The 26819-nt window shown below is 41.4% G+C and overlaps 2 protein-coding genes across 5 annotated transcripts in view; both read right to left on the bottom strand.

Moving 5' to 3' along the window:
• Positions 1-4622: 4622 nt before the first annotated feature.
• On the bottom strand, positions 4623-10362 carry LOC144045081 (uncharacterized). The gene is made up of 3 exons (XM_077559920.1): positions 10295-10362; positions 7051-9057; positions 4623-6689 (listed from the first exon to the last, which is right to left on the bottom strand). Exons 1-2 carry the CDS (start codon positions 10360-10362, stop codon positions 7935-7937), a joined length of 1191 nt encoding a protein of 396 aa, XP_077416046.1. The 3' UTR covers positions 4623-6689; positions 7051-7934.
• Positions 10363-12111: 1749 nt separating this feature from the next.
• The window catches only part of esrrb (estrogen-related receptor beta), a 48111-nt gene continuing 33403 nt past the window's right edge, over positions 12112-26819 (bottom strand). For all 4 annotated transcript variants that reach the window (XM_077556793.1, XM_077556800.1, XM_077556810.1 and 1 more), the window contains 2 exons: positions 21091-21360; positions 12112-16036 (listed from right to left, as the gene is read on the bottom strand). In XM_077556793.1, coding sequence (XP_077412919.1) covers positions 15792-16036; positions 21091-21360 — 515 coding nt within the window. In that variant the 3' untranslated portion in view covers positions 12112-15791. The remainder of the gene's footprint in view (positions 16037-21090; positions 21361-26819) is intronic.

Genomic DNA, 26819 nt, shown 5'->3' with positions numbered 1-26819 from the left:
CCTCCCCGCCGCCGGCCGCCGCCGGCCTGTCAAGCTTCAGAGGCAGTATAAACAAGAAGTGTGTGAAAATACAGCGAGGTGAAGCGTGCACAAATGTGCAGCTCACAGGAAGTAGTCCCCTGTGACTTCATGGCACAACACAGCCCGGGGTGGGGGGGGCTCGCACTGAGCCAAAGGATTTGTTTGTTCTCACACTGAAAACACTTGACCGCTTACATACAATGAGAAAATATGTGTCTCAAGGCCGCTTTTCTTCTTGAGTTGACGTCAGATGGAATTCCAAATCTCTGAGAGCGTTTCTTTGGTTATTTAGCCGGGACAGCTGTCCGCGTCCATCCAAGCAGACCACACAGAGAGAAGCGGAGAAAAGACGGGAGACCATTTTCAAAATGTCTCACTTGCTTGATCATCCACGTCTATTTTTGATTCAAGTGAGTGATTTGCATAGAAAAGTTCATAAGCACGGGACATAAGGATACGGCCATAAAAGCGAGCGATAAAAATTTTAACTATGACAGAATATTAAAAGTGGCAGTAAATTGTGGCAAAGGCAGCGACTTGGTCGGTTGGGACCGCTAATCTCAGGCTCACTGTACACAGAGAATAAAACATCACCTGCACAGCTCTGACAGATCCGCTCGGCTCTCACACTCTCATCCCGGCTGCATTGTTAAGATTTAAGATAATGACACAATGACTTTCACATTGATGCCGACATTGAATCTTTTTTAAGAGGCCTCCCGCCGCACAGCCGCGTCGACCTGTCAGACGCTGGCAGTGAAAGAGTTGAATGTCGTTTCCCGACGTCGGGAAGAAATTGTTCGTAACATCGGGCCCTCACACTTGTCTCAACTCATTTATTTCAGCCAAGGTCTACGGATATAAATAAAAGGAAATGTTACTGGCGCATTTCAACTCAGCGCCAGCCTTGAGAGCGGTAATGTAACCACATATCATCAAAAGTGCTGAATCTCCTTTTGTCACCACACATGACGTGCAATTCCTCCAAACATATTCACGCCGGTCGCCATTCCGACAAATAAATAATCACACAACGTTCAGGGCAGACCCTTAACTTCAGCCTCTTAGGTAATGCTCAGTGTCCATCACGCTGATAAAACAGCAACATGAACAGACCGCAAGCCACTGCCTGAAAGGCATATACAATTTCCGGGATAAAAAAATGTCCAACAGAACATGGAGTTCAATTAGTCATAATGAGAATGTGGCAGAATAATTCAACTCTTAAGTGGATAAACATTTGCGCCTGTACCAGCATAATGATCAAGCTCTTCAAAACACTACCAAATACAGTGCGTGTAATAAATGGCATTAATAAACAGATAAAACAAGTCATTTTTTATTATGTATTTTTATAATCAGATTGAACAGTTTGCATGCGTCCACCCTCTCATTAGGTGGTGATTGTCTTTCTTTAAGGGCCAGCTCCCGAAATCAACCTATGTGTTGTAGTTTTCATCAAATTATGATTAATTAATTAAAACCGTAAGAAATGTTAATACATTTCTTAAACACTAAAAGTCATCTTGCTAACTGAATCAGGTTGCTAAGTGTAAAGTTGAAGGGAACCCCCCCCCAAACATTCTTTACAATATGTTCTATGCAGCCCCACTAGTCTAAACACATTATTGTGATTAATATTGCATTTGTGCAATATGATTAAAGCAGCAAAATCCACCTGTTTTTATCCATCTCAGGGGGCGGCCATTTTGTCACTTGCTGTCCACTGAAAATGACATCACAGTTGCCTAGGGCTCAACCAATCACAGCTCAGCTTGCGAATGTCACATGACCAAAATCACAAAACAGGTGAGCTGTGTTCAGTCGTTACCTGAGCAACTGTGACATCATTTTCACGACAGCGAGTGGCAAAATGGCCGCCTTTGTGATGGATGAAAATAGGTGGAGTTTGCGGTTTTGTTCGTATTACACAAGCATGGTCAGAATGATGCATTTAGACTGGTGGTGGTGTTTACAACATATTGTAAAGATATTTTTGCATTGACTTCCCCTTTAAATGCCAAAAATGTCCACCCTGTCAGCAAGCTCACATATTTTTTTATGTACATTGTCTTCTTGCAGTTAATTTATGGGGAAAAGCATGGACAAAAAAATAATAAAGGAAAGATGCTACTTTGCTTTCTGACTACTGTCGAGACCCGCTCGAACGTGACTGCAGTTTAACAGGTGGTCCATAGGTGGAGCTCTTCTCATTAGAATATACATTACATGGCATTACTTTTTAAGGCTTCGTTTCTCATTTTCTGCCTTGACGATTCTCAGAGAGGAAAAACACAGTTAGAGAAACAAACTCCCTTGGACTTCTTAAATCTAAAATGTCCGTTTGTGTTTTCTGCCTGGTACTTAACTGAGCAGATGCCCTGAGAGACAACCACAAACTGGCAGGTCCCTGGAGCAGGATGACTTAATTGAGCTATCCTGGGAAATCTAATTACAATAATGCACAGAGGATTGTGAGCTACTCCCTTCGCTTCTGCTCTGACGCCACAACACGCACATGCACGCCCTCGCAAGCGAATGGGCAGAAGGCGAGAGGCTCGGCACTGAAAAGAGGCACAATGTGCAACAACTGGAAAACATTTTCATGGGAAATGTTTTAATCACAATTCATGGACCAGTAAAAAGGAAACAGCAGCACAGTCAGGTCAAAAACAATGACAAGGGAATAAAGCAGCATTTGGTACCTGGGCCTTTTGAAATTATTGAAAACAAATCTTTGCGAAATGAAAACACAGTATATCAGCATGAAACTGTGCCATAACATAACAAAGCTCGAAATAAGCGGTTTCGCATTGTAGTCTGTGGATCAAAATATACATTTTTGATACATTTGACCAAATTAAATAGCAAAACAGAGAATCAAAAGCTGACCGTGAAAAGAAAGCAGCCTCGAAGAAGAAGTAGAAGAAGAAAGAGAAGAAGAAGAAGAAGAACTGAGATCACCGTAACAGCTCGTTAGCATTAGCTTCAGCTGGCTACTAGTGCACCTAAACACAATGCAGTCACTCCTAAAATAAAGCCAGTAATCATCGCCTACGACAAGTGTCATACTCACGAATAAATGACGAGAAAAGATGGAGAAGCCATGCTAATTGCTAAGCTAACTGAGCAGCGACACGGCTAGCGTATGTCCTGACTGACCACCACTTGGAATAAACTAGCTTTTTTTTTTTTTTTTGTGGACGCGTGACAAAGGAGAGAGCATTATTAGCGCGAAAAACACGCTCAATTTGCAATCGCACCGTGCAGCTGGGGAATGATCATTGCCGCATCAGCGTGCGGCGTTATGGAGCAAATCACGGCAATTCAAAGTGACATTTGTGGTGTATGTCGTTTCCAGTACACACACTACACACAAACACACACACACACAGTGCGCTTATTGAGATGCGGTTAATCTTGTGCTGAATGACAAAAAATAAAAATTAGAAACACTTTAAGAAGTTAAGAATACAAAAAAATGTGACTGACTGTCTGACGGAATTTTCCATACACACCGTGGACAGAAACAATCGTGTATGCTTTCTTATGCAGTCAATAGGGGAGTGCATGTGTGTTTGTGATGAGCGCAAGGTCAAAGGGACGCCACGCGGGTCTGCCAATGGGGGAGCGTTGAACGACAAGAGTGGGGGGGTGGGGGGGGGCTTGGCGTTGGGGCTGCGCCTGTGCCCAAGGCCAAAGCCACACAGACGGACACCATATTGAAATTAGCAAATGGACTGCATAGTGTCGCTTGCTGCCCCATTTGCGCTCGCCTCCTCTGGATGATATACACAAGCGCGCCCAGCCAAGGGATGCCACACTTTCAAAAGGGCAGCAGAGGTTGGCTGTGTGTGTATGTGTGTGTGTGTGTGGGGGGGGGGGGGGGTGTACGGGCTTGGTGGGAGTGTCTAACCTCCCCCTTCCGTCCTAAAATGAAATGGGTAGGCTCTTATTTATTTACAGCATGTTTTGCACTCATCTCATAACACTGTAAATTACCTGCATGGTCAAGGCTCTCCCCCGCGCACAGGAAGAGTGAAGGGACACTAAAGCATTTGATCTATATGAAATTTCATTCAGGAATCACATGCGATCCGTCCATTTCCATAAATCACACTTTTACGAGTCGTATTTTAAATACAGAATCAGGTGTATATGAATATAAATGTGTAAATTATGAGCAGGGGCTTGTGTGTGTTATATGATGCACAATATGTCTGTAGGCCCCCCCGACAGACAGAGCGTCTCGCAAATATTTATGAGACTTGTGCAGTATATCTGGAAAACGGATAAGGGATGTGTGATGTCTCTCATGCAGTCTTTGCTGCCTGATCAGATACTGACATTATAGCCGTATATATCAATACAGGAGTAAAAACCAACATTTCATCATGGAAGTTGATCATTATTAAAAAAGCTTTCAAAAACAATAAACAGCTAAACTAAGTTGACATCAAAGCAAACCGTGAGTGAGTGCGTGTTTGTGTACAGTTTCGGGTGTTTGCGCGCAGAGAGAATTCCATGAGAGGGAATTCTCCCGGGGCCGGAGCGGCTGGTCTTAACTGCGAGAGGCAGGGCCCCCCCCCCTCCCCCCCCCCCCTCCATTATGGCCAACAAGTGCATTTGTTTTAAGGCCAACGGAGATTTCTAACCTTTGCTTGACACACTGCAAAAGGTCAAGCCCATCTGCGGCTTCCCTCCGGAGTTGAGCCGGACCATTTCCTCCCAGCACCTTTGGGCCCCCATAAAATCCTGGAATGAAGAAAACTATTCCAGTCATGAGTCTGGACACATATTTGGCGGTTTTAAAAAGTGCTTATTATTTTTTATTTTTTATTTTAGGTATAGCTGAAAATAATTTTGGGAAATATGTTTACAATGACCACAATTAAAACAAAAACATATATTTAACGGTATCGAAATATACACACGTAGTCTTAAGTAGATGTCCTCTGTAAAAAAAAATATTTAAATAACATTTACTGCAATGAAACTGACAAAAGAATGCTGTGATGGTACATAAAAACAAAACAAATAAATATAATTGAGGCTTTTTCTCCAGACCAAATCTCCATAGGGTTGAGATCAGGGCTCACGGTAAGCCAATTCAGAATATTTTGTTCTTAGCCCGGTTGTTCAAATCTCGGTTATTTTAACCACTGGTTAACCCTTAAGTGCCGGTTAAATTCTTAATCAGCTGTTTGCTAACCAACCATTAAATATGTGTTGTTCAAAACATGATTAGTCCCATTGTTGGTTAACGGCCCCGTGTAAACCGTGTGGTTAAACATCACAATTCCTGATTTTGTTTACTTCCACTTTTGCGGAAAAAAAATGGATAGTCAAATGATCCAGAGCACTCTGGGGAAAAAAGAAACGTGACTACGCCCGCCATTTAAAAACAAACAAACAGATATTCTTTACAGATATTTAGTGTGTGCTTCACATTCGTATAAGATGACTATTTTTAACATCAAGTTTACAGCTGGTTAAAGTTAACCAAGTTTTGGACAACAAGATAACAGTGTCATTAAATTTAACACTCAGTTGATTAAATCTACTGAACCAGTGGTTAAAAATAGAATACAATAACTGAGTTTTGGATCAGGACTCTAGCTGGGACATATTTTATTATGTTGAAGCCATTCTGTTGTTGATTCATTAATTATATTTAATTGACAGTGAGAGCTATTTTGAGCCAGGCATCAATCACAATACTTCGCAATACTTCTTGAAAAGTAAGGCGGGAAAAAAAAAACAAAAAATTGGTGTGTGTCCCGGGCAGCTTTAACCAGTACATCCAATCTCATCACATTGCTTTGACTTGGAGTACAGTAGGTACTTGTCTCAAAGTTCACATTCTTTTTCGCCCTACACTGTTAATTGTTGTGTCCGGAAAAAACATGAAAAACAATAACTGTTTGTGAGGTAGTTTAAGTTAATTTTGATTTTAAGCCGAATGTCTTTGTCTCTTTTTGTGACCTAAATTACGTTTTTTTTTAAATTGCCAAGGGTTTTTAATTTTAAGTTTTAAATTTGGGGTGACTTAGAAATGTCATTATTTTATTATTTATTTATTTATTTATTTTAATCACTGAAGTATTTAAAAAAAAAAAGGAAATTCTAAGTAACCCCCAAACTTCCGAACAAACTTGCAACACATTTCAGGTAAAGATGGACTGCGTGTTGCCAAAATAATTTGAAAGACACCAGTAAAAACTCCATCTTTCTCTGATCTGACGACGTGCCGATAAAGTACTTGTGACTACAACTGCACTTGAGACGGCAATAAAAACTCCCAAGCATCAAATGTCCTGAAATATCAGATAGCGGCACTAGCAATAGCCTAATAATGGAGTTCAAAGTGCTGTTTCAGTCCTGGGTAATAACGCCGCAATGAGCCTGTGTGGCTTTTTCTCCATTTGATGGACGTATCCGCGCTTATCAGTGTTCCTTATCTCCCTTCATTATTTCCAAAGCAGTGTTTAAATTGGAAAAGCCCATAAGAACGTGTAAATACATGGCAGAGGCAATAAAACAGTGAGAGAAGACCCCTCCTCAAAACACACAACTATGCACACCTCCCACTACGGCGTTCTCTATGGCTGGAGGTAGATACATTCTGGAGATAGTTGGAAATATTTCTGCTCCCTCGCGGCTTCATCCTACAGATAAAGATACAGAGGCAGCGTATAAATCTCAAAGCAAGGAACAAAACCCTTCACGTGCAGTTTACTGTTTTTACTGTGTGTGTGTTATTGTTTATTACCCAGCCGCTTCGATACATACTCTGTGTGCGCACAAACACACTTTTGGCCTAAAAGTAGTCATTTCTCAACAAGGTTGGCGAGTCTTTACAGCCTTCGTTTGTGCATTTGTCTCTCTGATGCCTTAATTGTTGACACCTATTTTTCTCATTATTATTTTATTTTTATTTTTACAATCTAATACAGATAGTCCCTTGATTTAAGACATTGGATTACATGGGAATTTAAGTGCTACTTGGTGTGAACCTCATCGTCTCACCATTCAGCGTCTGGTGAAAGTTCCTGAGCAGAGCAGGACAAAAGGTGCGCTCATTAGGTTTTTCAGGACAGCTGCTCAGCTGTGCATTAGCGCGGAGGAGAGCCGCCGGGTAACCTGATAAATGCACTTAAAACAGTGAAGATGGACAATGAGAGGGCGAAATCTCAGACGGCCTGCAGTGGCTGCGCCTGCCAGGCACTTTGACAGCCAATCGATTACTCGCAGGGAGCTGTGGGCGGGGTCAGAGGTGTGCGATGCGGGATGCACGGCTAAGTATTCATGCAATATGGTAAGCCAGATTTGTTCTTGTGTGTCCTCAAAAGTTTTTAAATGAATTTCAAATGGCTTTTTATTGTCCAAAAATTCACTACAAATATGGTATCTTTGTTTATATAGGCCTAGCTATCCTAGTGTTTTTCCTTTCCGCTCTCCACTGCCCCACTCAGCTACGCCCACTTCATGATTATCCACTCTGCTCACCTGGATGCACAGGTGGCTTCTAATCAGCAATCAGCCACGATTGAAGCCTCTCCTGACAAAATGACTGTCTGGCAGAACAATTAAATGCTCTTCCACTAGATGGCAGGAGGTAAAATCAACATGTTGACACTCATACAACACAATTAGAACAAGATTAATGATTTCAATTGGCCTATACTTTGAGAACACGCTTGTATTCTCTTGAGGAAGATATTCTTCTACTGTGCGCACAAATACCACAGAAATAATATTATTTACCAGGTATGTGACGTAATGTCTGACAACACAGATTGTCGTGTTATTGAATAGTAACCGGTTTGTCAGGACTGGGGCTCCAATTTCACAAATGGAGCAATAAATACAGAATATAAAGGAGGGTCTGCGTCTCAAAAACATGGAGGACGTCATGGGGAGAAGTCATGAGAGAGAAAGGGGGAGAGAGATACAGAGAGAGAGGGAATCTGAGAGAGGGGGAATGAGAGGGAAATAAAGAGCGACAGAGAGCGAGAAAAAGAGAGGAAGGGATAGAGTGAGAGAGACACCGAGAGAGAAAGTGGAGAGGGAAAGTGATAGAGAAAGAGATACAGAGGGAGGTAGAGAAAAAGAAAGAAAGGGGGGAGAGAGAGAGAGAGAGAGAGAGAGAGAGAAGCAGAGAGTGGGAAAAAAGAGCAACAGAGTGAGAAAAAGAGAGGGCGGGATAGAATGAAACAGACAGAGAGAGAGAGAGAGAAAGTGCAGGAGGGAAAGTGATAAAGAGAGAAAGAGAGAGAGAGAGGGAAGCAGAGAGAGGGGGAAGGAGAGGGAAAGAAAGAGAGCGACAGAGAGCGAGAAATAGAGAGGAAGGGATAGAGTGAGAGAGAGGCACAAAGAGGGAGAAAGTGGGGTGGGGAAGTGATAGCGTAAGAGAGACAGAGAGAGACAGAGAGGGAGAGGGAGAGAGAAGCAGAGAGATGGGGAAGGAGAGAGAAAGAGCGACAGAGAGCGTGAAAAAGAGAGAACGACAGAGCAAGAAAAAGAGAGGGAGGGATAGAGTGAGAGAGACAGAGAGAGGAAGAGAAAGAGAGAAATGGGGGAAGTGTGAGAGAGGGAATCAGAGAGAGGGGGAAGAAGAGGGAAAGAAAGAAAGCAACAGAGAGCGAGAAAAAGAGAGGAAGGGATATAGTGAGAGAGAGATGCAGAGAGAGAGAGAGAGAGAGAGAGAGAGAGAGAGAGAAAGTGGGGAGGGGAGGTGATAGAGAAAGAGAGAGGAAAAAAGAGAAATGGGGAGAGAGAGAGCGAGAGAGAGAGAGGGAGAGAAAAAAGATAGAAAAAGAGAAAGGGGGAGAAAAAAGATAGAACAAGAGAGATAAAGAGAGAAAGGGCGAGAGAGCGAGAGAGAGAGAGAGATAGAGAGAGATAGAGAGATAGATGGTGTCCCGCTGTTGGTTTATGTGCCAGCAGCTCTCCTGGGCCTCGGGCTCGGCGCGCTCCGTTTTCAAGCTAAGTGTAATTTGAGCGTGGTCTTGATACAAAGTGTGTGCAGCAGCTCTGTTCAAAGCCAATCACTCACCCTGACGTGTAATCCTTTCCCTCAGCATCATCAGTGTTGCTTCAGGAATAATGAAAGACACTTAAGGCGACGTGGCAGCCATTGCTCGGTGAGATGCGTCGCATTTTGATGAGGGGCCTCGTAGGTGTTTTGGACCTGTCAATGGAGGCCGAATGATTGCTTCGGTGTACGTACTGTATTTGTGACCAATGTATCAATACAGTGGACTGGACCTCTGCTATATTGCAGCTCATCGTTCACATCCACACTCTATCACGTTTTATTTAGTTGAACCGGTATGTCGTGATTCGAGTTGAGGTCCTTTAGTGTAGTACCATGTTGTATCACATCATGCCGAGGGGCAGTATTGAGTTCGACTGGAAGAAATGCAGCATAAATAATAAAAAGAACAAGAGGACGCACCGCTAATACAGCGCCGATTAAATATTCGTTGTTACCGTAAAGCAGAGAGAAGACGGATGTGGATTTAGTTGTATGCTTTGTTTGTATGTGGTGCTGCTCCGTGTGTGTCAACTAGCGGTTTTTAAAAGGGTTATAATTACTGTAACTGACTATGCTAATTTCTGTTAGCCCTAGTCTATGGCATTTCGCATTATGTTAGCATTCAACTAGCTGATTTGTTGCAGGTTAATGATGTCTTATTTTGTTTAAATATACATTGTTTAATTCTCTTTTGTTTTATGTGTAACTTTAACAGTAAATTTCAATTGGGATTGATAAAATATCTTATTTTGAGACATGTGTAAGTGTGAGTCTTTTTTACCTTTAGCCTTCTAAAACTTTGCTTTGAAAAACAGACTCGTTTTTTTTTTGGACTGACAGTGAAAACAGTTGCTAAGTAATACTTCAAGAAATAATTTAATAAGTGTGTTTTTGTGTGTGTATGATTTCTATATGATCTCTCGATATTGTAGCTTTTCCCCTCATCTCACAAACTGGGCTCCACTTTATTGCTGTGACGTAAACAAGAAAGAAAAGAACTTTATTGAGGCCTCTATCATCTTTGCCCTCATCCTTAAACTATCCCCGATGTTTCCATGTTGAGGATTATTACAATTAATTGGCTAGCGAGACATTATTTCAAAAAGGGGAAATTGGCTCATATAATTACATAGAGAAGGGAATACTCGAACTCCCTGGAATATCAGCTTGCTGGAGTAATACAGCCCCCCCCCCCCCCACCCCATCCCCCTCCCCGCCATCATCACAGCTAACATGTCTTTGTGCCTGTTTCCTGTGACGGATGCATTTGTGATGCCTCCGCTGCACTGGCTGATGGTCATAGTGTGGAGGCAATAAAAGCGACTTGTGCCACTTACTGCCACCCGTGTCTGGTCTGCGGGGATGTGCTCTCAGCTGCGTTTTGTTCTCTTTCGTTGCGCAATTAACACGGCAGAAAAGAATGGCTATACACAGGCTCAGCGTCCATCCTTGGGATTGTGGTGAAAATACCTGAAACGTCTGACTTTTTGTTTGCCACATTTAGTAATACCATTTTATTATAATTTTTTTTAAGTTAAAAAGGCATCTCAAAAATTTATTTAGCATTTAGGTAAATCCAAAAATGTTTTATTTATTTATTTTTTACAATGCTACGTCGTATACACGGCATTCGGATAAATATCCGTTGTGTAATATGAGTTAAGCAGCAAAATCTACTCGTTTTTATCCATCTCAAGGGGCGGCCATTTTGTCACTTGTTGTCGACTGAAAATGACATCACAGCTGTTCATCGCTCATGTAACAACCAATCACGGTTCAGCTTCAGAAAACAGGTGAGTCATGATTGGTCGTTACCTGAGCCCTGAGCAACTGCGATGTCATTTTTCAGTCGACAGCAAGTGGCAAAATGGCCGCCGCCTGAGATGGATAAAAACGGCTGGATTTTGCTGCTCAATTCATATTAATCAGAATGTCGTGTTTTAAGCTATAGATGTCAAAAATTCCTTTGAACTATTTTTATTAGTTTAACATTTTTTTCCCCATTTTTGTTAACAAGAGTATGAAAACCTAGATTTTTTTTGCACATTTAGAACAGATATAAAATGTGTTATTAATCATGAGTTTACTAGTGAAGTCATGCAATTAATTATGATTAATTAATGATCCACCTAATTTTTACTAACCTTTTCTTAAAAACATTTTTTTTGTAAATTTTTAATAATGTTTTTTTAAAATAAAAAAATATTAAAAATTAGGGGCGTCGGGCGATTGCAATTTTTATATAATTATGATTAATTAATGATCCACCTAATTTTTACTAACCTTTTCTTAAAAAAATATTTTTGTAAATTTTTAATAATGTTTTTTTAAAATAAAAAAATATTAAAAATTAGGGGCGTCGGGTGATTGCAATTTTTATATTTGTTCTAATACAAAAAAAAAATCTATTTTTTCATACTTTTGTTAACAAAAGGGGGAAAAAACGTTGATGAAGATGAAATTTTGACGTCTATAGCCGTCAATGGCAGTGAATGAGTTAATGCAGTGAATTACTTTTAATACTGAAGCCGATAATTTTTTTTAGATTTATTAACGTTATGTGTAACTCAGTACATTATTTGTTTGTAAAAATACCAAGTTAGTAGAATACAACAAATGACAGATTTCAGGGAATATTTAATCCATTGATCCCTTATCTTATTGAAAATCAGAATGGACACAGATAATGGCGATTGGATGACCAGAGATAACAAATGTACACCATTGCAATCATGACACACTGTTCAAAAGAACAAAAGAAACACACGTACCCGCTTAGTAATCATCATGGGTGGGGGCTATGGGGGGGGGGGGGGCAAGTGTCGGGTCTCACCCGGTGATGACAAAGTGATCAACGTGAAGCATGCGTTACCTTTACAAACAGATCAGTGAGCAGTGAACGGGACGGTCAGTAATTACAGTTCCAAATACATTTGGCAGGAGCGCTGAGGGAGGTTCGAAAACATGGGATGGCTCAGGTTAGGTCACAGACATGTAAAGATGATCAACGTGTGCTGAATCCGAGAAATATGGACAATATGATAATGAGGTAGTAGTCAGCAGGGCGCTGCATACTTTATTTTCAATGTTACTTCGGCAACCTACTGCACTGAAGGCTGATATATTTACACACTTAGCTTGTACTGTAAGACATTTTGACGTTAAACAGTGCCGCTTTACAAGGTTGACAGAAAAAAAGAAAGAAAGGAACTTTTTTTTTTTTTGCTGGCTAATCATCATCCACTACAAAAGTATTTCTTGGAAAAAAAAAAAGATTCCCTGTATAACGCAGTTTCATTTAAACAAGCACAAAAGTTTCTTTCCAGTGGAGCAAAGTAAATATAGTTCTTAGTGTGATATACAGGTTACATGTGATTGATTAGAAGGGATTTGGGCTCTTACTTATCAGCAGTAGAAATTCCCCAAAAGTAAAAGCATGCTTGTCGCATGGATTCCAGTCTGAAGTGGTCCCTGTTGTATTGCACAAGTGGACTCACGGGGCTCTATTTTGGTGACCAGCAAAGAAATTGTGACCCGATAGTCTTGATCAAATTGAATCAAAATCGCATTAGACTACCTGCGCCAGTTTTAGATGTGGTCCGAGAAGGCGTAACTTTCGACAGACTTTCCTCCACCAAATTCACTACCAGCTTCACACAGACTGGTCCGACGCATAAATATCAGGATACGCCGTCTACGAAAATAGAGCCCACGGTGTCACTCCACAATAGAGTTGGGAGGTTGACAAGCTGGCCATTCCTACTATAGCACTATTTTGACCAAAGTATCCTATTTTTGTGGCAGCGCAGCCATTTATCACACCACATCAAACCGTTGAGTCGTATAAACGCGAGTGGAGCTCGCAGACGGCGTAATGGAGCTAAAAGGGAGCCTACCATCTTTCTCCCAGCTGGGATCACACCTTGTAGTGACACATAGTTGGCTTGCTGTTACCCTCTGGCTCATGCTGACACTTTTGTTTCTTGCATAGCTTGGCCATCCCGCCCGCCCGCGTAAGCGAGCTGCTGGCCGATGGTGTCATTCGGCACCGGCCACCGTCGGCCGGTGGTGGCACTCGCAGCCCAATTTCACAAACGTGGCTTTGTTATTGCATAGTCGCCATATGTGTAACCTTTCGCAGCTTATAAATGGGCCAGAGGTTCTGCTTTTGTACATGTGAATAATTAAAATGTGTTCTTTACTTTCCCTATTATTGTGATTTTTCGATTACTTCAATTGACCGATCAATATGTAAAATGGCGTCTGTGACATTTGAGCGCACTGATGGGCTACTAGCTAGCGAATCAGTACAAGACACAAGAAACAAGTGACAAAAGCTAGCAAACGGCAACGAAAAATGCATTATGGAGTAAATCAGTGGTGTCCAAACTACAGCACGGGGGCCATTTGTGGCCCATCATCTATTTATCAGCGGCCCGCTCCTTCCACTTTCTGCTCTTTGTCAACGTCCGATTTATGAACATTAATGATCTTCAAGTGTTTTAAAAATGGTCATCTTACTACAGTTTTTGTTCTGAATGTGATGATTTTGGTTGCTGTTTAATGCAGGTGCGGAATTAGTCTAGTGGGATACAGGCTACATTAAAATCTTTCAACTATTTGGCTCATCACCTTTAATAGAAAGCTGTTATGCACTTTTTCACAAATAAATACAAAATGTAAAAAAAAATATGTAATTGCTTGCTTGATTTCAGTGTGTTTAATAATTTAAGGTAAAAAATTCAAAGCGGCCATTGCATTCTTCCATTTTTCTAGTGCAGCTTTCAATAAAGGGGAAGTCAACTTTAAGCATTTCTTGACAATTGACATTCTGATTGATATGACATTTTTTGGAATATGAGCTATGAGGCAAAATCCAGCCGTTTTTTTTTTTTCATCTCATGGGGCGGCCATTTTGCCACTTGCTGTCGACGGCCAATCACAGCTCAGCTTAAAAAAAAAACTGCTGCGCTGTGTAATTTTATTTTGACAAGAAGTAGCAAAATGGCCGCCTTTTGATATTGATAAAAACTGCTGGATTTTGCTGCTTAACTCATATTCCACGAATGCAATATTAACCAGAATACCGTATTTAGACTGGTGGGGCTGCATAGAACATATTAATGTTTTTATTTTATTTATTTATTTGGGGGAGGGGGGGGGGGGCATCTCAGCCATATTCGCTGTGTGGCAAGGTTGACCTAGCAACTTGTGAGTCGCGGAAGGTGCAAGTAGCGTAACATTGTGGTGTGTGTGTGTGTGTGCGCATGCGCGTATCAACTTACTGCCACCTCTATGCGAGTCACACGGCCTCACCCAATGAAAAAGTTCTGGCTCCGCCACCGGCCACTGTGTCAACATGATGGTCAAAAACGCGGTCCACGTGCCCGCCGCCACGCAGGGTTAAATATAAACCCGTTGTGAAGTGCTTCTGCACCTGCCGTTTACCTTGGGCCGGTCCAGGCTCTATAAATGCCAACACAGCTATTTCAAGCCAGAAGGTGTCTAAGATGGTGCGAGCAGATGCCGGCCACCTTGTTCCCAGTGTGCGGGATGACTCCGCCACAGGCTTAAAGGGTTCCAAAATAGAGCGCTTTGACATATGGGGCCTCTTGATTGTTTGAACGTGGAATCTCCTGGACTCGTGCCACTCTGTAGAAAGTCTTTGATACTGATGATCAGCTTTCACCTTTAACCTCCGTTGGCTCGGCCCCGCCCATTTCCACAGGGTTAAAAAAGGACACGTTTGGGGCTCGATGGATGACGCGGGTGCAAGAGCGGATGATGAAGTAAAGTTTGTTTGAAGGGGGGGCGAAGGAATTGAAATATTTCTGGAATTAATAAAAGAGTGTCTTGTGCCACCCGAATTAAAACTGGCCTATGTTCGTTTCATTTCCACTAAATTGGCTTCAAAATATCAAAAGGCTTGAATACTGTGTATGCGCGCGATGGAACTAAGCAAGCAAGCAGGCACGGCCTTGTGGCAACAGCAGCATTGAAAGGGGAAAGACGAATGTTGAGCCTGGCATTCCCACGCCGTCATTTATTGCTGAACTACAGAAGAAGACTAGCGACTAGCGTAACAGCCTAATGCTAGTTTGGTTAAACACGCCTTCCACTGTGGGACGGATCAGATCACACTGCTCTGGAGAGGTACTGTACTGCATGTCCCGAGGACGTTTGAGCTGTTAACAGTTCACATTTAAGCAGTTCTTTCTTTTTTTTTCTTTTTTTTCTCTCTCCCCTCCCTGCGTAAGGAGGGTGAGAGAAAATGGCCACCAATATCAACAGACTTTAAACTTTGTACACTCAAGCTTCCGGTAATAAACATCTACACGTTGGTGTAAATGTTGTTGTTGTCACTTCTGCTGTCTTCAGAATAAATTCAATGAAAGACTTTTTCTTGTTACCGGCATCTACTTATTCCGAAGATGCTGAGGGACGCCTGGAACCACCAACAATAAACAAAAGAAATGATTACTGTACATAGTACTTTGTATATATATATTACATTAATCTTCATTGTTCTTATATTTATATTAATAACCAAGTTTGTTTCTGGTTCTTTTTTTCCCTTTTTTTTTTAACATGGTGTCCAAGTGTTTCAGGAGGAGTGAGGTCAGTCAGTCTGTGGTCAGCCCCCCCCCCCCTCCCGCCCCCTCCCTCCCTCCTCCAAGCACCCTCAGAATCCCGCTTTCCGGAAAGTCTCAGTGTAAAGCAGCTCCGAGAATCAGACCTTGGCCTCCAGCATCTCCAGGAAGAGTTTGTGCATGGGCACCTTGCCCTGCACCTTGATGCTATAAAAGTGCTGCACGGCCTTGGTGGCCGTCTGCCGCAGCAAGGGCAGCGTCATGAGCAGTTTTCCCGCCCGCCGCGGGTCCTCCGGGTGCTGGCTGCTCTCGTAGTCCTGCAGGGCCTCGTGCAGGGCATCCTGCAGCTTCTGGACCGCCTCCATGTCCTCTATGTGCATGGAGTCTGTCGGGGGTGACAAGATTGAAGAAGGGTAAGAAATACGCTTGAATAAACGGGGGGGCGGGAGGGGGGGGGGGGTGATTTTGGAAAATTAAACCTCATGATTGATATGAAGTGCTATCGGTGCAGTGAGGTGAGGTAGGGAACACGTTATCAGTATATTTCAAGCACAGACAGGACAAAGAATGGATCATAAAAAACAACAACAACATATGCTTTGTTTTATTTATTTCCTTCCTAACTCTTTGCAGTGCGGTGCCACCGGCTTATTAAAACGGCCTTTGACCACCCACACTGAAAATCAATGTTATCCCCCCTGGTAACAATGGCATGAATCGTGGGGCTAATAGTGCACATTAAAAACCCCGTTTGGGAAAGACAGACAATTATTGGGAGATAAAAACGGGGGCTCCATTAGAGAATTGGGCGCCATAAGCAAGTCTGTGATGAATGTGACACAATTAATTTTCTTGCCTACTTACTTTTTTTGTTACCAGGGAAAAACTTAGTCCTTCTACATCATTCAAAAATGCTTATTTAAATGTCTGCTTGTCATGATTGGCTTACACTGCAGGTAGCTCCCAAGAACCACATGAGTAGCCTGCGGACCAGAAATGGGATATTGTGATTTTCTAGGAATGTTGTAGAAGAAATGGGAACATATGGTGAGATATCATAATCACATATAATAATAGCATATGATTAACTCATTTACTGCCAATGACGGCTATAAACGAAAAAATAAAAATTTAACTATTTCTATTAGTTTAACATTTTTTCCCACTTTTGTTAACAAGAGTATGAAAACCTAGATTTTTTTTTTTTAATAATCTTTTTTTTTTTTTTTTAAAGAAAAGATTATTAAAAATTAGGAGCGTCAGGTGATTAAATTATAAAAATTCGGGGCGTCAGGCGATTAAAATTTGTAATTGTAATTAATCGCATGACTTCAATAGTTAACTCACGATTAATCACAAATTTTATATCTGTTCTAAATGTACAATAATTTTCTTCTAAGTTTTCATACTCTTGTTAACAAAAGTAAAGAAGAAAAAAGTTTAACTAATAGAAATAGTTCAAATGAATTTTTGACGTTTATAGCCGTCAATGGCAGTGAATAAGTTAAAGGTAATTGGATCAAATTTGTTATTTTAGAAGTGTGTATCAAACTGGCCTTTTGCACTAATCAGTAGCCGAAAGAAAGATTAGAGTCTCTTCTTTCATCAGGAAAAAAAAAATATATATTTGTATCTGTTTCCATTTTGCAACAATTAACATTAGAATATAGCTAAGTTTCATCATTATTCACAAATCTGTTTAAAACAGTGGGGAAAAGAGCTTTTTGCAACATGGCCCGGGTTGATCTCTTATACTCTGCTGCCACCTGCTGGCTGTTTTTTTCCTTAAAATTAAATAACTACCATTGCTTCAACTGTTTTTTATATACTCTAGCATAAAAAAAACATAAAGAACGTATAATGACGTTTTTGGGACACTAGTAATATTTAAAATAGAACGTATTTATAAGTTTTTGGGAGAAAATAAATAAATATATATTTATATATACGAGATGTGCCTATATGACAGATTTTCACCTATTCTGGAACATATCCCCTGCGATAAACAGGGTTTGCTGTACTCACACATACTTGGACTCAATTCTTAACGGACTTAATTCAGGTCAAATCTGAGTGGACCACCTGTGTAGTCTTGCGTTCCAAGTACATGTCTGCAGCATCGTGTTACACGCGCCTCTCTCATTGTCGCCTTTTGCTCTGTTGCTATCAGCCCTCACTCCTCTCTCGGGGAGTCTCGCTCGTGGCGCGTCCCTCACTGGCTAACCGTTGTCTGACACCCCAGTGGCGGCGAGTCATTGGCCGCCTCGCAACGTCTCACCTTGGCGCCGCGCGTTTGGCCACGTGGGACGATAAAAGGCAAAACAGATTTCCGAGCGGGCCCCGTATTCATTGACTGGAACGAGCGTATTCCCAAAACCTTGAGACATTTTTCACCCTGACGCCTTTCAAGCCCGCAGTGGCGAAATGAAGTAGGTCGTTTGGAAAAGCACAAAGCGAGGGGAGGGAGAGCGCAGAAGAACATCATTATCTTATGTTGGATTTACACTGAAATTGAAAACAGAACGCTAATGAGCATTTTTACTTCGATTTTTCCGCACACATTTTACAGTAAACTAGTCAAACACATTTTTATTTAACAAGACTTTACGGCAATGTTTGAAGAAATGAGAACAGGAATTTTCCAAACCTGACTGACAGCGTAGAAATGAAGTCGATTCTGTTTAATAGCAAAACTAATCAGGTTGTTATAAATAGAGCTGGGTTTAAAAATTTGAATCATCGATATCCAATCGATTTTCCTTTTCAAGCCTGATATCGATTCATAAAACCATGAATCGATTATTTTAATATCTCTTTTCCCCTTAAATTCCTAAGAAAATAGAATTTTAGAGGCCATTTTTTATTGCACTTTGAGACAATTCAGAATCTTTTTAATTTATATTTACAATTATTGAATTGGAATTCTGAAAATATTTTCATCTCATCCTTGCTGATGTCAATGTTTGCGTGTTACTTTCATTAATAAACTAAATCATTTAACCAGTTACTAATTTAATAATTTAATTTAATTATTTCAATTTAATTTTAATTAATTTCATTTATTTTGGAATTATTGTTTGTGGAGTTTTTATCATGTCCTTGATATTTAAGAATAATTGATGTTCCATAATTGATCAATATTGATTAAAGCAAAGCGAATTGAATCGAATCGGGACAATTGAAATGAACTCTTGTGAATTGAAATCGAATCAATTGAAGAAATTAGAAGCGATGGCCAGCCTTAGTTACAAAAGATAAGGAATTTGGATACTCTATTTATTGAGGGGTCACAACAAACGAAATAATAAAATGCAGGTTTGCTGCATGAAAAACACGTCCTGCAGGTAAACTCGTTGGCACAGACATTAGCAAGCCAAGAAAAAAAAGCAAGCGGCGTGTCGTGTTTGGAGGAGGGACGGACTTTAAAAAAAACAACAACTTTGAAGAAACAATTTCCCTGCAATCCATCAGTAAGCCCACATCAACGTGATTGATAAACTGCTAATTACAAAATCAATGGCTATGAATTTTCACAGCTGTCAAACCCGGGTGTCTCCCAGGAGAATGATTTCCCAGAGACCTTGTTCTAACGTTGCGGACACCCTCCGCTCTGCTGTCTCAAAGCAAATAGCTTGCATCAGCATTTTCATTTTTCAGCCTGGACAAAACAAGGGGGGGGGGGGCAGCCTGGTGACCCAGCGTGCATTGATCAGAGAGGGGAGGGGGTGCAGGGGTGAAGAAGGGTGGGGGGGGGTGTGACGCGTCCTGCCTCCTCAAAAGCAGCCTGTCAATAACAGCGTGGCGTCTTCGCATTTTAACAAACGAGCTCCATCGCCGCCTGATACTCATTCCATTTGACTTAACACATTTTATTGACAGCCACTGTGCTCCTAATGAAATGCTAAATTTATCTCCAGTGGCTGCTGTGCCCTGCGGCTACTGTTATGGAGATAGCGCGGGAGAAATACCACAACTCGGAAGGTGTTCAATTAAAAAGCTCCTTGCCTTCCATGCCTCTTTTCTCGTGCGCTGCCCTTATCTTCTCCCCATCTGTGCGGCTCACGCTCCAAACTAAAGGTTACACGCTAAAACTCCGGCAAAAGTGAGAAATGTCATCTGGGAAACTGTTGGCCAATATCTCAGTTTCATTGTGTGGTCAGCATACTCATTGGCCAAATAGGAAATTTGTCAAATCAACCAAATACTTGCTTGGAAATATATTGAAGCCTAAATTAATTTCTTTATGCATTTGAGAGCTTTTAACACATTTGTGATATGCGGCATGAAGTTAAATATGGTATGGTGTACGAAACACGTAATATACAAAAATGGTATCATTGCAAACTAATTTAAACCTTTTATTTTTTTAATTTGGAAACAATTAAAGAATGCATCAATACTATTTTTTTAAAGCACATGTGCATGCGTGTGTAAGCAAACTGTGGCATGAAATGTTAAAACAAAAAACGAGTGAAAAAAATGGACAAATAATTTACTATGAAATTCTATACTTAAAAAAAAATCTGTCCCAAAGCTATACATATGTAACGTACGCATTAGCCAAAATAGCATTGGATAAGATTCGTAAAAAAAAACAAAAAAACGAACACTTAAGTACTAATGTGTGTGTGATAGACCCATTGAATTGAACTGTAGAAAACAACAGGGAGCTCTATTTGCTTAAGTTTTCAACTTTTTAAAACAGGCTAACGAAGCTGGCAGCTCCCTAATCTCTGTGTTACAATTTTAAAACAATGATGTCTGACTAAATAAAAGAAAAAAGATAAGAAAAAGAAAAAACTTGTTCAAGAAATATGTTACAATAAATATATGCATAAAGAAATTGAGGATTGGAGTTTGGAATTTTGATGCCAATATTTTTTAACTCATTCACTCCCAGCCATTTTCACTGACGCAACCCTCTTCGCCGGCTGTTTTACTGGATTTTGACCGATTTTGCAAGGCCCACAGAATATTGTGTTCTATTGCTATAATGGAATCATCGAACCTACCAAAAGAAATATTAAACTCTCTTCTTTCATCAGGAGGAAAAAAAAGTATATTTGTATCTCTTTTACGTTTTGCAGCAATTAGCATTAGAATATAGCTAAGTTACATCATTATTCACAAATCTGTTTAAAACACTGGGGAAAAGAGCTTCTTTTTTTTTTGCAACATGGCCCTGGTTGATCTTTTATACTCTGCTGCCACCTGCTGGCCGTTTTTGTTATAACTACCATTGCTCTTCAGGTCAGAGGCTGCATCAAAGCCTTCTGTATGCTCAAGCATAAAAAAAAAAACATAAAAACATATAAATACGTTTTTGGGAGCATGGTAAAAAAAATAAATAGAACATTTTTATACGTTTTTGGGACCAAATGAGTTAATGAAGGTGATTATTGACTCCATATCGGTCTATCTGTATTGTTAATGGCCCACCTGAGTTGGCGAGAGCGATGGCCTTGAGGGTGACAAACTCCTCCTTCTCCACTTTGAGCTTCTTGCATTTGCGGACCAGCTGCAGGATGGACACGTAGAGGTCGAGCAGGCCCGTCAGCCGCGAGTGCTCCTCGTCCATGATGTAGTCCTCGGCGTACACCAGCTCGTCCTCGTAGGGCAGCGAGCGGAACACGATGCTCAGGATGAGGATCTCCATCCAGGCGCTCTGCAGCAGACTCATCTGGTCTCCCAGAGACAAGGTGGAAAAGCCTGGAAGGACACAAGGGGGGATTTCGATTTAGAACACAACCGATTTAGTGACACTTTCCAATTGTGAAATCGGAAAAATTAAAATGAAATAACTTGTTGTTCAAAAATCGGCTATGATCTCAAGTGCATACAGAGGCACTCATCGGAAAGCGCTGCTTAAATTTAAATGCACACAGGAAGGTCCTCTTTGAAGCAGGTGTCAGGGTGCTTGAGTGGGCTTTACTGTGGGCGACGACAGTAAATCGGTGCAAAGGTCCGGGATGCACAAAGCCAGGTGGTTACCCCCTTGTATCCTGTCATACTTGTGCCGGTGAGCCGGGGATTAGCGCTGGGACGAGTTCTCGTTGCAGAGGTTGAGGACGTGACACACGCGTGCGTGTAGGAGGAAGGAGGTGATGAGGGGGGGGGGGGGGGGGGCACGTACACGCAAAGCTTCACAAAGTTAAACAAACAGATGTCAACCGGGAAAACAAAAACAGAAGCGCGGGAAACACGGGCGCTGCCAAAATGCGTGCGTAAAAGCGTGAAGAAAGTGCAGTGGGTCACATTGACGTTTACTGGACATCAGGGTTATTAGAGTTTTGGAATTTTCATTATAGATAGTTTTTATTTCATTTAGATTATTATTATTATTATTTTTGTTAGTTTTAATTAGTATTCAGGGCGGCTCTGTTACTTCAATTTTTTTTATTTCCTAAATGTTTAATTTAGTGTAGTTTTAGTATTAGTTTTCAATAAAAAAAAAATGTGTATTACTTGTATGCAATATTTAATAAATACCTTGGTAAAAGGAAAAAAGCAACACACTCGGCTGAATTAAATTAAAAAGCAGGCAAGGCGAGCCATTGGAGCCAAAAGTCAAACACACAAAATTGTCAAGACTTAGCTCTTATTACTGTTAATATCAAAATAAATATAGCCTACTTAAATCACATTTAAGATCAACCCGAAAGCTCATGTATTAAATTAATTACCAAAGACGAAAACTAAGAATATTTTCACTATAATTATAGTTAGTTTTGTAAATGTAAAATGTAGTTTCAGTTAGTTTTCGTTTTTTAAAAAGCATTTGCGTTTTTTTTATTTCGTTAATGATTTTTTTATTTTTTTATTTTAGTTTCAGTTATTTTGTTAGTTAACTAAAACAACCTTGCTGTACATGCAGTCAATAACACTTTGAAAACCTAAATATTGGCTATATTCAGATTTTGATCATGTAAGAATGTAAAAATCTGAATAGACTCTTTTTTGGGTTTTTACAAACCTGAATTAGACTCCTGTGTTACCCCTTATTTGTTCTGCGCATGCTCTATTTGCTCTTTACAGCTACTACGTGTATGCTCGGCAGCCATCTTACGTGGCCACTGGCTAAAGCCAGCAAAAAATGCCACATATATCCAACCTTAAACTGAATATCGACTGCACGTAAACGTAGTCACTGTTGAAGCCCGGGCTCACGAGAAATCACAAAGTTCTACTACAGCCGCAGCTGGAAGGGCTCAGATTGAAGAAGGCGCCTCAAACCAGTCAATCACAACAACAGAACCTAAAGTTGCTCTGTGAGAAATTCAAAAGAATCCAAAAATTGCTCATCTAAAACGAGAAAGATCTTAATGTTTATTTCCCTTGATACTAGGCAGCAATAAACTGACGAGGCGACACCCCCCTAAGCCACACCCCCCCACCCCCCACCGCCGCCGCCGCCTCTCATGCCTGCAGGCGGCCCATTCTGACAGCATATTAGGCTCTCCGGCTCCACCCATGATTAACATGATTGCTTTTACAAGTTGGCTGTTGCCATGCCACCTGCCGCTGCGTGATTAAGAGGCGATAGATTACAGTATTGACCCTGCGTTTTTTTCCTGAAAAACAAATGATCACATTGGGGGGGGGGGGGGGGGGGCGCCACCAGCCCCTGTGTGTTTATCTGCTCCTGCCCGGGACAACAATAAACACACACACACACACACACACTCACGGGAATAAAAAGCCATGATGGGGAAGCAGCAGAAAAAGAACCAGAACCCGGCAGAGTGGTACCTGTGTTCAATTCCGCTTATCGTGGTGATGACCACTGCAGGGTGAGAGCTGCAGGATACATTAATTAAGAGATTGTGATCAGAATGTGCGGGCCTTCACATTTTGAAGGGGAATCAATAGTCGGTAGAATAGAGTGCTAACAGTCCGGCAGGACTGGTCGCAGGGCTGGAGAATTTCCGACCACACAAACAACTGCGGAGAGCACTCAAAGCGCGTCGCTATTATCAGTGGAAGCAATAAAGCATAGTTTGTAAAAGCCATTAAATGTATTTGGGGTGAACGTTAAAATCGTTTTGTTGTGTTATTTCCTTGTCTGCATACGTGTCCATTAAGTCGGACGGAACGCGGACCGGCCAGAGAGAAACTGTCATCCGAGCACAGGCGCCCTCTTGATTGCTGCGTCAGGTTGGCATCGCAATCACAGGCAAAAGCTCCTCGTGGAGCCTTTTAATGGCGAGGAGGGCTGAAGCGGAACTAAAGCGGCGCTCGCAATGTGACAGCTCGTGTGAAGGCCTCGTCCGGGTCTTGTTGAGGAGGCTTTCCGGTTGCCCTGATACGGCGGCGGCAGCCCTCAGCCGTATGCACACAGCCCAGGCAGCCTACAATTACCTTTGACGCTAAAAGTCCTTAAATTTAATCCTCTGTTGTGAGATGGAGAAGGTGGTGTTCTCCCGCCGCTCCATCCGTTCTCTTCAGGGCCTAAATTATCGCTCCAAATGGGATCTCGTGTCGTTGCCTTGCCTTTTTTCCACTCAATTTAATCGAGTAATGAAGTGACTTCCCGACTCCGCAGGTCACAGAGCGCTCCGGCCGCCGCTCTCTGAAGGTGGCCCGGTTAAGTGCCGGCAGAGTGGGTGATTTCCTCTAATGAAATATCAATATTTACATCTTCATTTTCAGCCCGCTGCCGACGGTGGGCTTTGACCAAACATGACACGATATTGACCAAATCAGAGAGGCCTGTCTGCACACTTGAAGGCCTTTTTTCCACTTCACCGCTGAGTGCATTTAAATATCCCGCACAACCAAAAATAATAACGGTAATAACGAAGCACGGCTTTATCTTGTGCATTTCGCCCCGAAAGGGGATTCTCATTTTGACGATTACAGGATGCAAAACATGTTCACCACTGACATATTCACTTCCATCAAGCTTCAAAAGGATTGCGGAGTTAAACGGCATCTTTGCTCAAAACCATCATCGCTTGCCTTTATCTCGCCGGTGGGCCTCGTCCGGGAGGGAGGGGGGGGCGGAGCTAACCCACAGACGGCCATCTCCAACCTCTCACAGATTAATCAGACGACTGGATGGTCCAAAAATGAAATGCTGGAGATTTCTGTTGAGCTGGAGTTCATATTCTATTAATTTATTATTGTTTCCCTCTCCCCGAGGGCCATTAGCGCGGGTAATAAAAAGAGATGTAATTACGAGGCGCGGTGCCCCCCCCCCCCCCCCCCCCCTCCAGCTGCAGCCCCCTCGTAACTCACCCTCAATCAGACAACAGAGTGGAGCAGGCGAGTGAGGGGACGCTAACAAAAAATGGCAGCAGAGAAAGGGAGCGAATTGGAGGATAAAAGAGAGGAGAAGATACAGGGCAGAGAGGAGGCAGATAACGGAGCGAGGGCATAAAGTGAAAGAGGACCAAAGCGCAAGGGGGGGTTGGGGGTGGGGGGGGGTAGATAGACCGTCATTCTGGCTGGACGGGAGGCTGATCTATCATAGCCAGCTATCAGAAGGACAAGCAGGCCCCGAAGACTTGTGCCCGGCAGCAATCTCACCTCAGCCAAGGCAAGTGCTCTCTGGGCTCCAGTTGGAGTCAAACTGCCTCTAACTGGGCCCCAGAGGTTCTGCGCATCTTTTTTTTCCCACCACTAGATCCTCAAATCCAGCAAAGGGATTGCTCCGTATATATATCAAAGCTCGCCATTTTGGATGACGCTTAAAAATAAAATACACACAGTTGGGATTTGTAAGGAAGTCTCTGATCTGCCAAACTGCGACGCAAGACGTATAAAAAACAATATTGGTGAACATAATTCTACGGTGCTACAAAAATGTGGGGCTCGTCCAGGATTTAACCTCGTTTGCAATTTGGTTGCATTAGGTTTGTAAATGACAGCTTAGCTTTTTGTGCTTTCAACTTTAGCACCTGTTTTATGTCTGCCTTCTTTCAACATGATAAGCAACTAACTCTTTGTATGTATTATTATTTATTTTTATTTTTTCTGGAGAGCTCAGTATTGTTCATTCGGTAATTTTACCGATTTGACATGTCATCATCATTGCTCTCTCTTTTTTTTTTAAATCTTTTTTTACATTTTTTTTTTTAAAATTTTGTATGTGGGTGATTATGTGTATGTGCGTGTTTGCGTGCGTGCGAGTGTGTGTGTATTCATTAGTTCACCTAAAACCTATTAAAACCTATTTGTATGTATTAGATAAAAGAATGCGTGATTTGACCACTACCCTGCAAACATTACTAGGTTGGAGAATTAATACAGCAAACCCCCATGACTTCTTGACCCCAGAATTGGACATTTTTAGCCCTCCCCGGGATTCCCCTGTCCAATCCCAACATTAGATATCACTGTGTGGCTCCTGAAAAAAAGAAGACGCTTTTAATCATAGCCATAATTACACCTAATTTATCTGTGCAGCCATGAAGCGGCACCGCCTAATGAGGGATGAAGCGGTGTTGACGGTCTCTTAAAGGCGTACCGCCACCATCGCAGGACGTTCTGGCGGTTCGGCTTCAGGCACTTTCAAGATAGACAGAAAATGGAATTTCACACTTGCAGAGTTAAAATAATTTAATAGTAATTCCTAAATGTAAACATTAGATTCAGGATTATGTAATAGTTGATTAGATTACGGCCGATCACCAGCGATCACTGATCTGATCTACAGTATTTAAATAACTCTTTTACTTTGAAAAAGTGTCCTTTGTATAGAGTATCAACAAAAGTATTCTCAAGCATATTTGCCCGTGTTTGACAATCTGCGCATGGCCATACTTTTTTTTTTTTTTCAAACGAGTGTGATTTAACTATGAAATTTTATTCGTTAACACATGAGCAGAACTTGCAATACATAAAATTATAACTATTGTAAATACAGCATTTGAAACTATTTCAAAGAAGAATCAAGTAATTTTCCCACACAGGGACAGGTAGCTTTGAATAAATAAAATAAAAACAAAAATTAAAATGAAAAAATTAATAAATAAAAACACCATTTCAAAAATGCGTTTTACTTTTACTTGTGTTTCTTTGTTTGACCGATGTTTACATTTCATTGATGATATTAAACATAAAGTCATTAAGTGGTAAAACTATGTAAAAAAAATGTGAATTTGAAAAGAGGGCAAATGCTTTTTGTCATCACCGTACTGCATCTGTTCAAGTGGATGACAGAATTG

The sequence above is a fragment of the Vanacampus margaritifer genome, chromosome 1 (assembly GCF_051991255.1).
Source record: "Vanacampus margaritifer isolate UIUO_Vmar chromosome 1, RoL_Vmar_1.0, whole genome shotgun sequence".
NCBI classification, from domain to species: domain Eukaryota; kingdom Metazoa; phylum Chordata; class Actinopteri; order Syngnathiformes; family Syngnathidae; genus Vanacampus; species Vanacampus margaritifer.
The sequence above is the reverse complement of the archived record's forward strand: the minus strand, read 5'-3'. Positions and strand labels throughout refer to the sequence as shown.